This window comes from Tamandua tetradactyla, chromosome 1 (assembly GCF_023851605.1).
Source record: "Tamandua tetradactyla isolate mTamTet1 chromosome 1, mTamTet1.pri, whole genome shotgun sequence".
Lineage (NCBI taxonomy): Eukaryota > Metazoa > Chordata > Mammalia > Pilosa > Myrmecophagidae > Tamandua > Tamandua tetradactyla.
This window is the reverse complement of record NC_135327.1, coordinates 161530212-161547758: the sequence shown is the minus strand read 5'-3', so window position 1 is coordinate 161547758 and position 17547 is coordinate 161530212. Positions and strand designations below refer to the sequence as shown.

General features: G+C 36.6%; 1 protein-coding gene across 6 annotated transcripts in view; it reads right to left on the bottom strand.

Moving 5' to 3' along the window:
- Nucleotides 1-17547, bottom strand: part of CPED1 (cadherin like and PC-esterase domain containing 1) — a 295057-nt gene that overhangs the window by 177323 nt on the left and 100187 nt on the right. For all 6 annotated transcript variants that reach the window (XR_013158483.1, XM_077117962.1, XM_077118342.1 and 3 more), the window contains 2 exons: nt 6709-6841; nt 5218-5386 (listed from right to left, as the gene is read on the bottom strand). Coding sequence is in view for 5 of the 6 variants with exons in the window: in XM_077117962.1 (XP_076974077.1) it covers nt 5218-5386; nt 6709-6841 (302 nt within the window). In the remaining variant the exon portion in view is untranslated. The remainder of the gene's footprint in view (nt 1-5217; nt 5387-6708; nt 6842-17547) is intronic.

Sequence of the window (17547 nt, the reverse complement as noted above, 5' to 3'; positions counted from 1 at the left end):
CCAAATTTAAATTTACAACATTTCTTGCAGTTCTTCTACATGACTGACTGCGCATATTGTCAGCCAGACCCATTTGACTGTAAGTTATGATTAGAATCATAACTTGTAGAAGTGTTCTGCTCTTGAATTTATAGATATAATTGGGATGTTTCATAATTAAATGTGATCTTTTCAGGAGGAGGTATTTTAAAATAAATATCGTTTAAAATTTGGTTTATTATACTCATCAAGATACTAACAGCAGCAAAAAATGGTGTTTAAAATCACCTCAAAGGACAGAGTAAGCAGATAGTGTTTTTGCTATTAATTTTCATCCCCATTTTCCATTAACCCACTCTCCTTTTTAATCTGAACATTTTTTATAAGACATCAAGAACTTAAATTTTAAAATATTGTCATTCTATGGGTGGGGATTTTAGGAAAAAAATCATTTACAAAGCTTCTATTTTCCATTATTTCTCAAATTTGCATTTCTTGATATTTTTCATCTCTTTCCAAAGCTTTAGCAGGTAAAGTATCTCAGCAACAGACCTAATTGGAAATAAATGAGCTCATTGTTATATCTGTTATTGCTTTCATACCTCCTTTAGCAGCCAGATGTTCTATAAATGGCCATGATAACCTGGTTAGTGGGCTTGCCTCACTGCATAGTGCATAAATCACTACTGATTTAGCTAAATTTAGCCTTTGAATTCAGGACTCAGTACACACACACACACACACACACACACACAAATATGTTTTGTAGAATTTAAGAACACACATAAAATAAAACTGTGACACAGCATGGTTAGTCTTTAAAGTGGATTTGGCTCCTGTCCTCCACATTAGCCCAGAGAAGTATTTCTATTTTTTTACATATAAAAGTGTCAGGAGGGGGCAGTATTTTGGAGGTTGGTTAAATGATTTAACAGAAAAGTATTTATTTTGTCTTTCATGTTATCTCCCACAAATCTCTAGAGCTGTAATTTGTATTTCCCTAAGTATCTTTAATTTTTCTTTTTTTCTCTTTCTATGAAGTGGAATTATATGAAATTGCTGATATTTGATCATTTTGACCTACAGAAAAATCACAGTTTTTTATGGTTCAACCTAATATTTGGAATTCAGATACAGAAAGATAAGGGAATCGCGTTCTTCAATTTATGTCAGTATTATTTATCATTCAACAAATATTTATTGAACACTGATTCTGTGCCAGTCCTTTTCAAGGTATCATGTATACAACAGTGAACAAAATAGGCCAAAATCCTGCTCTTGTGGAATTTACTCTATCAGTCCTATGCACGACCCCTCTCTTCTTTAATCATTTTATTTAATCCATTTTACCCCCACTCCCCACTCGGTTCCCCTCCTCCTCAATAAGCAAACATTATGATGATTTAATGTGTATCCTTAAAAAATATTTTTGTAGAATATATACATTCGGTTTGTGCATTTATTTTTAATTCATGTGAGTTGCATCATATTGGAGATTTTATTGTTTTTCTATTTCATACTCATCACAACATAGTATTAGGAATCATCTGTGTTCCAATGCATACATCTTCTCGGTTACTTACTATTTGTACTACTGCTCAATATTCTACTTCCTCTCATGGTATGTATTTCATCCTGATTGCTACAGCTCTTTGCTGCCCCAAACAGTAGTTCAATGAGATCTCCTTATATGTGATGCCTTATGAACCTGCCTGAGATTTTCTGGGGAATAAATACACTACAGCATTTACCTGATTCAGTTAACAACATCCTGCTCTCCACAATGCCTACACCAGCCTCTCCTCACATCATTAGGGTTCCCTCTTACCCACAATTCTGTCAACATTTTCTAACACCCTAATTTCACCAGTCTAACAGGTGAAAAGTGATTCCTCACAGTTTCGTAGTTCTTCATATGCTTGACAGACTTTTGGGTTTCTTCTTTGGCAAACTGAACATTTATCACATTTGTCTATGTTTCTATTTGGATGCCTGTCTTTTTTGTTTAGTTCAGTTTTTAGGAGATCTTTGTACATTTTGAGTAACAGTAATTCTAGTAAGTTTTATAATAGTAAGTTTAGCAAGTCTATTAAGTTTTAGGTATAGCAAATCTCTCAATTTGTCACCTAATGTTAACTTTATCAATACAGATCTTTATAGATCAGAAATCCTCAAATGATTAACCAAATTAATTTTTTCTTATTGGGATTTAGCTTCCAAAATATTTTCTTCTACCAACTCACAAAGATATGCTTCTCCCTTGTAGTCAATTACCGTTTTTCCTAGACATATAAATATTTATTTCAACTAGAGTTCATCTTTGGTCAAGGTTTTTTTTTCCTCCATATAATGAACCAATTCTCCCAGCATCACTTGCTATAAACTCTATAATTTCCCATGCATCTGGTGTCATCTTCATTGCATAAGTTCCCAAATATAAATGGAATTGCCTCTGAGCTCTTTATTTTATCCTAGCTGGCTCACTTGTTTTAATTATTTTGGTAGTGTATATCTTAATACCTGACAGGGAAAGTTCCTTCTCAGATTTCTTTTCTTGGCTAAGTTAATCATATTGTTTGTAAACATCTATTTTCTCATAAGCTTCTGAGAATATCAAGTGTATTTAAAAAGAATCAAGCTTGAATTTTAATATGTAATTACATTGAAATTATAGATTAAATTTTAAAGAATTGAGTTTTCATAATATTGTCTTCTCTCCATTTATTCAGATAATTTCTTTGTCCTTTATTAGAGTTATTTTTTTCCACCAGAGATCTTATACATTCTTGCTGAATTTCTAATAATTTAGAATATTTGTTGATTTTGTGAAGTGTATTTTGTTTTTCTTGTAAAAATGTAAATTTTCTGGCTGATTATTACTAGATTAGAGAAATACTATTTTTCCAATAATTTGACTATTGATTTTTTTATAGGGAAGATAATCACTTCATCTACAAATAAAGTCATATTAATTTCTTTCCTTCTAGTTACTAGAGTTGACCCAAACCTCCAATTCTGTGTTATAATAGTATTACTATGCAATAATTGAAACAATGATAGTGGACTCTTGAACTGTGCTTAATCTTAAAATGAAGGTATCTCAAGTTTCTCCATTAAGTAGAGTGTTTGCCTGGACTTTTGTATTTAATCTCTACAGTCTCTACAAAGGTAGAGATAATAATATAATGAGCTACAAGATAACCATCACTCTGCTTTAACCATTACAATTTAGGCTAATCTTGTTTCATCTGTACCCTTTCTACTTTTCCTCCTTAACACTGATTTATTTCTAAACAAATCCAAGATATCATATGTGCTGGTTTGAAAGGACATATGTAACCTCGAAAAGACATGTTTTAATCCTAATCCCATTTTGTAAAGGCAGCTGTTTCTTCTAATCTCTATTCAGCACAGTGTGTTTGAAACTTTGATTAGATCATCTCCCTGGAGGTGTGACTCAATCAAGAGTGGTTATTAAGCTGAATTAGGTGGAGACATGTCTTCACCCATTCGAGGTATGTATTGATTAGTTTACTGGAATCCTATAAAAGAGGAAACATTCGGGAGAAAGCAGGAAATTCAGAGAGAGCAGAGAAGAACGACAGAGCCACAAGAAAGTCACAACAGAACCACGGAGCAGAGAGTCCAGTGACTTTTGGAGATGAAGAAGAAAAATGCCTTCTGGGGAGCTGGAGAGGAAGCTAGCAGGTGATGCGGTGTTCACCACGTGCCCTCCCAGCTGAGAGAGAAACCCTGAACTTCAATGGCCTTCTTGAATCAAGGTATCTCTTCCTGGATCCCTTAGATTGAACATTTCTATGGACTTGCTTTAATTGGAAGGACATTTTCTGAGTCTTAGAACTGTAAACTAGAAACTTATCAAATTCCCCTTTTTAAAAGCCATTCCATTTTTGGTATATTGCATTCCGGCAACTAACAAACTAGATCATCATATTATTTCATTTGTAAACCTTTATAAGGATTTATAACTAGATAAGGACTTAATCTTTATTAAATCAAAGAAGTTCCCTTTTATTTCTAGTTTGTTATAACATTTGAACTTCTGAAAATATTTTCTGTGTTTTTAATATTTCATAAAATTGGGCTGGGTGACTTCCACTCTTAATGTTTGGGCCAACGTGCACAAGATAGAAATTAGCTGTCTTTTGAGAATTTCTATAACTCTCTTGGAAAAAATAGGTTTGGAGTCATTTGAAATGGTTTTGACAGTACTTCAGTTTCTTTAAAACATGTTGGTCTATTTTAAGTTCTCAATTGCTACATTTACAATTTGTCATTTGTAAATTTGTAAGAAATTTATAAATTTCACCTCGGTTTCGAACTATTTAGTGTATAGCTGTTTATAATTTTTCAACCTTATTGTTATGTTTGTAGTTAGTTCATCTTTCTCATTATATAATTAGTTGATATGTGCCTTCTTATTTCTTGATTAGTCTTTCCAGAGATCTTTATAGTTTATTTTGTCTACTGTAATATTTCCCAGAACTTAAAATATAGCATATTTAAGGTAAATTCTGATTGAAATCAAGTCTTGAATCCTTTGAAATCATTTGTACATTCTTTTAATTTTCTTCCCATTTTTGCTTATCTGTACTTCAAAAAGTTATTTTTCCGAAATAAAAATTTCCTTCAAATGTATCAAATACATTGGCACTAGACCTTATTTTCAATTGAATTAACCTGAGTTACATTTTGTATGTAAACTTTTGGGGGGTTACTATTGAGCTGTTCCCTGAAAACTTTCCCATCATACTTTATGTCATTGCTTACTATATTAGGTACACTTAATAGCTTCATTTTTCACTCAGCAAATATTGACTGGAGTAATGAAATAGGCATTATGTTTTCTAGGGATGAAGGAAAAAACATAAGGGTAAAATCATATTTTCATTTGTTGCATTTTCTTGAACAAATGGAAAGCCAAGGAAAACAGAGCGCAGCTGAGAACTAGCATTGTAATGGGTCAAAGATTGAAATGAAATGATGAGTTAAAAAAGAAAGACATAACCTTTGTGATCTCTAGTGAATTAAGCTATTTCCAGTTCATTTTTGAGCCTGGACCTATTAAATGAAAATCTCTGCTTGCAGCAATAAAAATATGCAGCCCTTGTTGAATGGGAATTGATCAACACAGAAGTCAGAGAAAGGCAGCTCAACTCACTTTACCTATCTTCAGCGTACACTGTGTGAGATAACAGCTTTGAAATAAGGCTTTACCTTAACAGTGAAGCGTTTTTTCTTTGGTGGATTCCAAACCGTGCCAGTTGAATGAATGAATGCACGTAAAGGGGTTAAAGAAGTCACCAACACATATGCTTTCAGAATTACAGATAGATCTTCAGCTCTAAAGGTTGTTTCTTGTGGAGCAAGGACGGTTGTTTGATTCCTAAAAAGTAAAAACAATTTAGTGTTCCACACTTTTAAGGCTCTGAATTATATAAAGCCTGTGTGCCCCCTTCCATTCTTGTCCCTCAACCCTGGCGGTGGGCTTCCTTAAAACTTGTCTGTGCTTAACAGTATCACCACCAGGGGGTGCACTAGTATAGAAAAGAAGGGCTCAAACTGATAAAAGCGTTCTCCACTCTGGCAGATATAATCCTAAAATCTTTCAAAAGGAAAAAAAAAATAGAAAAATAATATATAAAATAAGGTATAAAGATTTAAACATTTTAAAATTGATTATGCTACTCATGACCTCAGATTTAAGGTACAATCATAATAAAAGTAATATAAATTACCATTTGGGGAACAGTGAAACACCTGAAATTTTCTTCTTCTGTACTCACCTACCTTAGCTCTCTTTCTCCTTCACTGTGAAAAGATGTCAAGTTTCTCAATAGTTGGAAGAGCATCAAGAATATGTCAAATTACTTTCCCCGCTAGTCCAATTCTGTTTATTACCTCTAATCCCAAGTAATTAGGAATCAATTTAAGGGAAGAAATACTAAGAAAACACCTCAGTGTATGAAAGAAAAATAACACTAGTTGAATATTTTGTGGTGAAACATCAAAATGCTTATCAAAATGTCACCAAAATGTATAACAATTTGTTTTATTACACCATGATTCTATACTTTAATAATGAAAAGATTATGTTACTTTAACTTTTGAAGTCTAGGTAAACACAAGAGGCATATGATTCTTCAAGAAATACTATTAACTGCTGAAATTGTACTTAATATATAGAATTAGATGAGGCAAACTCGTTTGTGTCTTGAGAAGAGAATTAGAATCTCTTCATTTTCACTGCTGTTTAACTACAACCTCAAATCTTTTCCCTGGAGGCTGAATATTTGGATAATTTGAAATCCCACAGATGACTGGCTTCCTTAGAACCTGGGAACTGTAATAAACAATTTAACAACTAGGTGAAAAAAAAAGAGATTTAGTCATACTCATTGACAATGGCAATGCCATTTTTTTTAAAAAAAATGGAAGTTAAAATTTTATAACTTTATATTGTGCAAGTTTAAATTCAATTTCCATTAATGTAACTTACAAATGTTTATTCTATGGCAGGAGAAGTTTAAACTAGTTGAGAAGAAAATCAGTGATGGCATTCTTTATTAAAGGAGAATAGCTGAAAATTTATGTAACAGAAACTAATAATTCAAACATGTAAAGCTGCCTAAAATTGTCCTGTGCATTTCTCATTAGGTGTCTCTTAAAATGTGCACTGGATATAACAATCCAAAATTATTAGCTTACAGCTGTTCATGTCCCCAGTCCCACGGTTTCCAGATAGGTGGCTTCACGGTTTTTAAAAGGTGATGTGACATCCTTGGTTTTGATTGTCCGTGCTGACCCCCACACACCGAGGCACTCACTGAAAGTCGCAGTTCTGAAAACATTCAAAAGAACGGAAGATGGTCATTCCATTGCATCCTTCAGGAATTGCCTCCAAAATGGAATATGCTCTCTTTAACTATGAGATTTATGAGAAATGTGCAACGATTTTTCTCCCCATTTCAAATCAAGTTGAATCTGTTAAATGATCCACATTAAGAGAGTGTATACTTAGAGAGACCTTTCTTTGTAGTATATTCTCTTATCACAGACTAGGGAAACAATTGGGATAACTGATTTCAATGTTTCTTGCTCAGTTATGACTGCAGATATATCTCCACTCTATCAACACTAAGGCCACGTATCCTTGCGACAGCTGAGAGCTGCACTCTTCCGGAAGGAGACAGTGGTTGCAGAGGCCGATTTTTGTTTGCAATGACAATATTACATGAAAAACTTTAGGACATTTCCTGAAAACACAGTGTTTTGGACGTCAATGTTTGTCATACTTTGTCACCTTGGAAACCTCAAAAACAGTGCTTTGTTATTTTGTAAAATATTATTTATTAGGCCTTTTAAGTATAAAAAGTAAAGGAGAATAATGGTTTGCATCAGAACACTCATGTTGATATTTTTTTAAAAAACAAAAGTATTTTATACATATGGTAAATAGTTCAGAAATATATCAGATGAAAAGAAAAATCTTTCTCCAATTCTCCCCATCTAGACTCTTTCCCCAAAGACAACCAATGTTTACAGTTTGTATGTGAACATCAATATATTTAGATAAACCTATATATGAACACATTTCTTTTTTAAATTATCCTGAAAGAGACATCATAATGTTCTAGGTCTTATTTATTTACTTACTAATATGTCCAGGAGTCCTTTCCGTATTAGCAAATACAGTGCTACTTCATGCTAGTATCAAGTTTATTTCTCTAATTTTTTTGCTTTTGCTATTTCAAAATACTGCAATGAGCACATCCATACATCTATGTTGGTATACTTTTATGAATATATCTAGGAGCAAATTCTTACCAGTATGTGTAATTGCCAGATCAATGGGTAAACACATTGTAAATTTTGATAGACATTACCGAATTGCCTTCCAAAAAGGTTGCACCAATTTCCACTCTCTCCAATGGTATATAGAGTGGTTGCTTCCTCTCCCAGGTCACAGTGCTTTATTTTTAAATTATACAGTTTACCCAGCTCTCAAAATGGAACAAAGCCTTTAAATTATTTTACCCTGTGCACATTTTATCAATACTAACATAGCCTTAATTGAAAACACTTCATACTCTTAAGTAAAAGTCAGTTGAAATCAGGCTGTTCAATGTATTCCTATATCTCATTATTTATCACAGTATGATCTGGTTCAAAAAATGATAACTTATTTGTAGGTTTCCCTAATAATGAAACTCTAATGCATTATAACAAAAGAAGTATTCAAATCACTTTGTTTCTGGAGGTGACAAAGTCATTAATTCCTTGTCTTTGGAATCACAACCTAAAAAGGTTGAAATTTATATCTAATCCCTTTAATTTTCAGTGAAAAAATAATTGCACTTAATAAATTTTCACTAAATGGGCTTATCTTTTAGACTGTATTACCAGGAAAGATGTCTCACCAGAAGAGCTGATTTGTAGCCTTCGTCTGTATATTATGAGCACAATTTACACTGATTTCCCTTTTACCCTTGCTGCCCTGAAGCACAGGAACAGCCTGAAGTCTAAGCACAGCTGCTTTATGGAGATGCTGGATCTATTAAGTGCTTCACCAGGGTATTATTGCAGTAGTTTTAAGGAAGTAGTCAGCAATGTGTCAGAAGAATATACAATTTTATGCCACTTTTATTCTAGTTGAGCTCAAGTGGAGAGGCGTTTCAGTGAAGAGGTACAGCATGGTAATTATCAATATGTCAGCTTTCCACATCAGGTCCTTTGGTAGACTGAATTATGAAACTGTGGAAAGTCCCCCTTTCTGTACCCCTTCCACAAACTGCTTTAACCTTCCCCTTTTCTGTTCTTGATACAAAATGCCTGATATGGGCAAGAACCAGCCCAGAGTTGCCCTGCCAAAAGCACATGCATTTGTTGCTAAAAATAACTTAGAGTAACTTTTCCCAGGATCCTCCCTCATGGAGCATGCATGCTAAGGATGCTATCTTCTCATCATGCGACATATGAACTAGCATGCAGCATTGCTACGCATGTCCGCATGTCTGGTTACTCAATTAGTTCACATGTACAATTATCCCGCCCCAAGTACCTCAAAATATATAAAAACCCTCAGTACATCCAACTCAGGGAGACAGATGTGAGTTTTACCTCCCATCTCTTTGCTGATTGCGGTGGTTTGGAAATGCATGAACTCCAGAAAACCACGTTCTTAAAGCTAATCCACTTCTGTGGGTGTGGTCCCATTATAAGTGGGATATTTTGGTGATGTTACTCAAGGTAAGGTGGGACCCACCTCCTTCAGGGTGGGTGTTAATCCTCTTACTGGAATCCTTTATAAGAGAAATGACATTCAGGTGAAGAGAAAGAAAGCTATGGAAGAAGGGAGAGACCAGCAGATGCTGCCATGTGCCTTGCCAGGTAACAGAGGAGTCCAGAGTGGCAGCAGTCAGTCTTCAGGAAGAAAGCATCACCTTGATGATGCCCTGGTTTGAACATTTTCTCAGTTTCAAAACTGTAAGCTTATAAGCTAATGCGTTCCCATTGTTAAAACCAATGAATTTTATGGTATCTGCTTTGAACAGGTCAGCAAACAAAAACACCAGTGGACCTTGCAATAAAAATCTCTTTTTTCAAAATCCTGATGTCATGGCATTGACTTCTGTGTGCATCAGACAATGAACCCATTGCTCAGTAATAATTTGGTGACCCAGATGAGAAACTAAATGTCCCAGGACTGTTTGTCCAAGACTCTGCAACCCTAGTGGAATTGGATTCTCCAGGTGTCAACCCTAAGTAGCCACCTAGATTTGTTGGTCTAGAGGCTCAACAGTTAGAATCTTCTCTTTTCTCACAAGTATTTCAGACCCTTCAGAGTAATTTAACTTTGAGAAAAGAAACAGTTCTGGAAACAGATGTCTTCTGGACAAGTAACTTGATATAAGCTCCAATTCTCTTGTCAAACCCTTGTCTGTTAGGATTGTGGGTTTGAGTCCCACCCTAGGATCTGCTATTGGTCCCAAGCCCCAAGATTTATGAGAATTTAGTCATGGAAAATACTCTCATTTTTTGGTTTTGGGTAAGCTTACAAGGTTTGTCTACTTGGGTTATGGGTTCAAGTCCCACCCTAGAATCTTAAGGTACCAAATATTTATACTCAAGGGAAGGTTAATAGTATATCTGCTGCCATGTACGAGGCCTGGGTTTGATTCCTGGTTTATGCACTGCCCTCCAAAAAGATAGTACATCTGACTACAGTACTTTGAAATGTATTTTGGATAGTTGTTTTAAAAATTTGGTTATGAGTAAATGAGAAATAAAAATATGATTTTCTTTTGTAACATGGCCTGGTCCCAATATAAACTAGAAACTGGGGGACAATGACCAGAAAGTGAATCTCTTAATTATAAAACCAGACCCCATATACGCAATCTTTTATGAGTTTGTATCAGAATAAAAATATGTAGAAAAGGTACAAAACTATGACTCAGAAAGGAAGGGCTCAAACAGAACAGATCAGACCTGAATCACTGAACTCAGCCAAATCTCCAGCTAAGCCTGTGTTCCCCAATTCTAATTCTGATAACAATTTATCCTGCTGCTCCTCAAATCTCCCTCTGTCCCATCACTTTATGCAGGAGGACAAGGAGAAAATGATCTATTCCTGCTTCCAGTTGAGTCCTCTATATACCCCCTCTTGCCAGCTAGTCAGGAAGAAATGGTCTCCCCATCTCACATCCAGCAGGTCATCCAATTGGGCTTGGAGAGCAATTTCCACTTAGACAAGCTCCGGCCAGATTGGATGATCAGGGCAACCCAAGAGAATTTATCTATGCATATTTTCCTTTCTCCCACTCTGACTTAAACAACTGTAAAAATAATATGATTTCCTATTGAGATGACCCCAATAGAATGGAGAATTTCTTTACTTCCATTTTTGCTCCTATAACCCCACTTGGGTGCATATTCAAGCCATGTGAAGCCCCCTTCTGACACCTGAGGAATGCAGGATGGTGTTTGTGAAAGCGCACCAAGAGGCCTAATGGCCTGCGTGAACCTAAGAATCTGTTTCCTAAGGCAGGGGCCTTGGCCATTCCCATAGAAGAACCTAGATAGGACCTGAATCAAGCCAAGTTAGTTCATTATAAAGGATGCGTCACAGTAGGCATGGAGAAGGTAGTCCTGAGACCAAAAAGTCTGGAAAAGGGACAAGAAATGCAGCAAAGGCCAAAAGAAAACCCATCCACCTTTCTTGAGAGAGCATTTGAAGCATACAGGCAATACATGGACTGGGACCCAAAGCACCCGGGTAACATGAGACTGATTACCTCTCAGAAAAAGTAAGCATTGAAGTCCCTTCCAAACAGGCATGCGCACTTCAAGCCACCCTCTTACACTAAGTTATAGAGACTCTGAAATCCCACAGGATATTTTCCTAAAGGAAAGGCCAGAAATATGGACTGATGGAATGCCAGGAAGAGCCAGAGCTGCTGAACCAGTCCAGATAAAAATTCAACTTGGCACAAAAGGTTCCTCATTTAAAGCACTTGATCCTTTGAAAAGGGAAGCCAGGAAAGCATAGGACCGTTAATAAGTACATTTCTCCTGTGTCAGTTAATTCAACCTTGCTGGTCTCCATACAGAATGCCTATACTCCTGTTCCAAAACCCTGTACTAACAAGTACTGATTTGTGCAGAGTTTAATGGCTAATCTCCAACTAGTAATGCCTGACACACATAATTTACCACTTTATCTGGGGATCTCTGTTGGATTTATGGTGTTGGACTTGAAAGATATCTTTTACTGTATACTGCTAAGCTTAGAATTCCCAGGAATTATATGGTTTTGAAGGGAAGATCCCAAGACAAGCATAAAATAATATTGCTGGACCATGCTTCCGCATGATCTACTAACTAATCTGAACCTCCACTTTGGAGAAAACTTAGCTAAAGACTTAGGAGAGCACAAATTTCAGGAAGAGGTTTTACTGCAACATGTGATGACATTTTGATTGCCAACACATCCACAGGAGCTTCAGATCAAACACTGTCCTAGCTCTAAACTTCTTAGCAGACCAGGGATATAAAGTCTCTTAAGAAAAAGCCCAAATTTCACAATCAACTGTGAAAAAAAAACAAAAAAAACATGGAATTCTAATTATCAAGGGTTACAAATGAAACTGTTGCCAGACAGGAGAGAAGCTTTAGCTAGAGTAGCTGAGCCAACCACCAGGAGACAGCTCCGAGGAATCCTGGGAATGGCCGGGTCCTGCCATATTTATATTCTTTACATAAGGCTCATCTATGAGATCTTATTCCTTATATGAGAACTCATAGTCCTCACCAGCGACTTGCATGTGGGAAATAGGAAAAGGGTTACCATATATACTGACTCAAAATATGACTTCTCGGTGGTCCATGCACATGGATCATCTGGAAAGATAAGGATTACTAACATCAGAAAAAAAAAGATCAAACATGCAGAAGTCACACTAGCCTTGTTAGAGGCTGTTGTGTTGCCACAGGAGGTAGCTATTATTCATTGTCCAGTACATCAGAGAACTGACAGCCTAATAACAAGAGGAAATAACCTAGCTGACCAGGCTGCCATGTAGGCAGCAAAGACCCAGGACACAAGCAATAATACCCTAGCTCTGATGCCAAGTATGGACTTGAACTCTTTTAAGCCCCAATATTCATCCCAAGACCTGAGTAGGGCTGAAAAATGGGGATTCCTTGGAGGCTCAGAAGGTTCAGAAGACAAGTTCATCTCAACTAACCTGGAAGGTTGAATCTATAGTGAGTAAGGGATAATATTAGTGCCAGAACATTTAATGAGGTATATTATTGCCCCCCTACATCAAGGGACTCATTGTGGAAGAGAAGCCATGTACCAATGGCTGCAGAAATTTAAAATGGGCCCAAACACGCAAAAGAACTATCCAGAGAGTACTGCAGGAGTGCTTGATCTATGCCCAAAACAACCAAAAGCAGCTCCCCCTCCTCCTATAAAAGGAGTTCAGACAAGAAGAACAGAACTAGGAGAAGACTGGCAGATAGATTTCACAGTCATTCTAAAGGCTAAAGGAAATTACAAATATTTGCTTGCATTTGTAGATACTGTCTCTGGATGGGAGGGAGCCTTCCCTTACTGATCAGAGAAAGCCCCAGAAATAGCAAAAGTTTCACTAAAAGAAATAATGGCGGGGCGGTGCAACCATGGCTCAGTGGCAGAATTCTCTGCTGCCATGCTGGAGACCTGGGTTTGATTCCTGGAGCCTGCCCATAAAAAAAAATCATAAAAGAAATAATGGAGGAGCATTTGTCACCAAAGTAACTCAGCAAGTAGCTGGAGCTTTAGGAATCCACTGGAAATTACATGCATCATGCAGACCTCATTCTACCAGAAAAGCAGAGAAGATGAAAGACCTTAGCAAAAATTTTCCAGAAAACTAGTTTAACATGGGACAAAGCATTACCACTCATACCGCTTAGGGTAAGGGTAACCCCCAAGAAGCAAGCTCCAATCAACTCCTTACAAAATGAGGCCCTTCCTTAAGATTAAATTTTATTATAATTTAGAAAATGATCTTGTTGTAAAAGAGTTAGAAACAGTAAAATGTGTGAAATCTCTAGGTGCAACTATATCCACCTTTCATCAGTAAGCCTCTACCTGTGCCTTATTTCTTACTGATGTACACCTACATTGTATTAGCTCTGGAAACTGAGTAGTCCTTAAAAATTGGAAAAAGCAGCATCCTGTCAAGTAGAAGCCAAACAGGATGGGTCATATAAAGTTTTGCTTGTCACTCATTCTTCTGTTAAGTTGTAAGGGATAAGAACATGGATTCATCACTCCAGGGTGGTGAATATAGTGTCAGTAGCCTCCACTGATCCTCCTGGGACCATCTACAAAAAGTTAACAGGGAACAGCTCACATGGACATAAAAATTAACAGGACCCAGGAGAACAAAATACCAGATGGTTATATAGACCTGTTGAAGATTTATCACCAGAATACTCCTGTGAACATGTCACAGACCTCAAACTACTTTTCAAAAAGAGAATCCCAAGACAACTAATGATTGAAATGGATAGTAATAGTCTATATTTATGTGCTTATTTTCTCCTTATTCTTTATGTACTAATGACCCTATGCCAATTACCTAATGGGTAGAATGATTTTCTTTGCAGCCATTAATTAAACAGCCTTTTCCCTAATTTTAGCAAGTCATATAGACAATGCATTACGATTTGGATAATGCCATGGGGTCTCCTCTACCCTTCACTCCAAGCCCACCCTCTTAACCCTAGCTGGGTAGATAATTTCCTTATAACGTTTTCCCAGGCTGTAAGTCAAGGACAAGACTTGGGAGACTGCTGGGTATGTCATTCAAATTCCCACAGCCGCCAGGAAGGATACCATCCCCTCCCTTTAAATGACTTTTCCCTTGTTTCATCATTGATCCCATTAAATCTTTAATTTGAATCTCCCATACAAGGGACTCGACTAACAAATTCCTTACAAATGAAAACTTCACCTGTTTCAACATAAGACTTCAGCAGCAACCCCATGGGCTTTCTCTTTCTTAATTCATCCCTGCATTCCAGCCCCTCTCTAGACACCATTTTCGTTCAAAGGCAGCAGTACCCTCAGAATTCCATTTGGATCTTGGCTGATAATTATGATGACAGTAAATGTGAGTATAAGAAAAACTGGGTTTTTAAACCTGTCAGCAATTTTCCTGCTTTTACTGCGGTATAACACAACAAGCAACAGAGTAACATATACTCAGCATACCCACTACTGGCCTCAGGACAAAGTAGAATGGGCATTACTCTATAAATTTCCAGTTAAGTGGAGAACCTTCAAGCAATATTTCCGAAAGGGTCTCAGGAAATGTGAGAAATGTCCATTAAAACATTTCTTTGAGTTAGGCCCTTTGTCTCCTCAATATTGAGTTCTCAACTAGACCCGCGACAACCCTCATGTAATACTAGCTCTCAAGACCCTCAATTCCACTAGCTGGAAAAATGTGCCCCTAAAGCTATTTATTTGCAGAGATCTGAAAAGCTACTAGCCCTCCAATTGGTCAAATCTCACCTATGGCCACAACATCAGACTCTTTAATTATTTAAACATTGTCTGGTTAACAAGTCAATGTACTTTAGGATATTTAAAGTCTGATATATCTATGTGCAAGCCTATGAACTACACTACAGAGAAGAGGGCCCTAGGAGTAGTGATTGCTGGTCTGAGTCTCGCTCTTGGACATTTAGTCCCTTGGGGAGGCTTTATATACTAGGAAGCTGCTCTAAGAAATTGAACAGCTTTGGTACAGGAATTATTAATGCGGCAGACATAGCCTTAGAACCCACTTGAATCTCCAATAGACCCATTAGCTAATGTGCTCCTAGATAACCGCATTGCCTTAGATTACTTTCTTGCAGAACAGGGAGGAATCTGTGTCACAGCTAACACTCCTTACTGTACATGGGTTAATAGTTCCAGAAAAATTGAACAAAGAATACAAAAATTATATAGGCAAGCCACCTGAACACATCGAATCAATAATATCTATATATATTATTGATTATACATAGATAATCAGTATGTATACATAATAAACATATGTATATTATTAATTATAGATATTATAATATCTATCTGGGAATCTATAAAAACTCACCTCCTAACATGACATGGCTGTATTCACTAATTAGTCCCTTAATTTTTATAATTATCACCCTCTTATATAGGCCTATCATCTTTAACTTCTTAAGATTTGCTTGCAAAGTTCATTTCTCAGACACTCAAGGCTCCAGATTATTTCTATGCCAACTGGACCCAATATCCAAGTATACTAGCTCTTCTAAAAGCAACAAACAGGGATATGATAATACATCCAACTTCAAGCAAAGAAGTTCCATTCCTCACCCTCTAATCAGCTAAAGGAGGCATCATCCCATATCCCTCAAGATTGAGGAATGTCAAAACTCAACAGGGAGCTGAAAGCATGGAAACTTCCCCTTTTCTGTACCCTTATCACAAACTTCTTTAACCTCCCTCTTTTCTGTTCTTGACACAAAATTGTTTGATATGGGCAAGAACAAGCCCAATCTGGCCCAGACAAGCTTATAAAAATTCCCCAGTGAAACACATGAGCACTTGCTGCTAAATATAACCTAAAGTAATCTTTTCCCCTCCTTCCCCCTCCCTTGCAGAGCATGCTAAGGACACCATTTTCTTGACATATGAATTGGTATGTAGTCGTTACTGTACCTGCCCAGTCACTCAATCATTCTGCACATACACAATTATACAACCCCAAGTCCCCCAAAGCACATAAACATCCTCCGTATACCCAGCTCATGGAGACAGATTTGGGTTTTAGCCTCCCGTATCCTTCCCAGTTGACCTTGAAATATAACTCTTTCTCTTGAAATCCTGGTGTCACGGTATTGACTTCTGTGCACGTCAGGCAGCGAGCCCATTGCTCAGTAGCATTACAAACCCTACAAAGACATGCTCTTAATCTTCAACTGCATTACTGAGTGTGAACCCATTGTACATAGGACTTCTTGAAGATGCTATTTTTAGCTATGGTGTGACCAGACTGAATGAGGATAGGTCTTAATCAGTTTGCTGGAAGCTTTATTAAGAAAAAAATCACAGGGACGACCCAGATGCCAGAAGTCAGTGGAAACCAGAGGAGAAAGGAGAGAATATTACCATGTGAAGGGAAACAGAAAAGCAAGCCAAGGAACCCCAAGGTTTGTGGAAAATCAGCACCAGAACACTACCACCTGGGAGGGAGCAAACTCTCTAGTCTCTGAAACTATGAGATGATAAATTACCAAGATGTCAAAACCAATTTTTGGTATTATGACAGCAGCTCAGGGAAACTAAGACTGTCCCTCAAACTGACTGAACAATGGAAGTGAACATTGATTAAAACAATTTTACTCATTTTTGTATATTTTAAATATATTAATTAAATCTAGACTTCTCATTATTATCCCAGACATAGAGTTTACTTTTCACTGTTATTTAAAAAAAATCAGAAATTAGATGTCCCCTGATTTCTAAAACCATTCTCATTTTCCTTGATTATGGCAAAATATTGGAAATAAGTCCTATTAACACTTTAAAATCCATAACTACATTTTATGAAACTTTTAAATAATTGTGAAAACTTTAGGTGCCCTAGTGTGTTTTTCCCCAGTGGCAAAGATTTTTTTGGAGTCATGGTTTCTTTTTTTATTTTTAAATCTTTCATTTGGCACTTCTGTCAAGGGCTCTCTTAACAGGCTAGTCCAATCCATTTTTTACAATATCCCACCCCTTGTCCCCTTGACCCCCCCAAACATTAAAAAGACCTAGAAATATTCTATAAACAATACCAAAACTAGCTTCTGCTTTTGGAAGGAATTCAGGAAATGACCTCTATGACACAAACAGTCTTCTAAATAGCCAAAGACATTTATTAAATATTTTCAGAGAGCACTAAAATATGAAGAACCCTGGCATATATCTTTACGGCTTTTTTTTCCCCCATTCTTTTGAAGACTTAATGG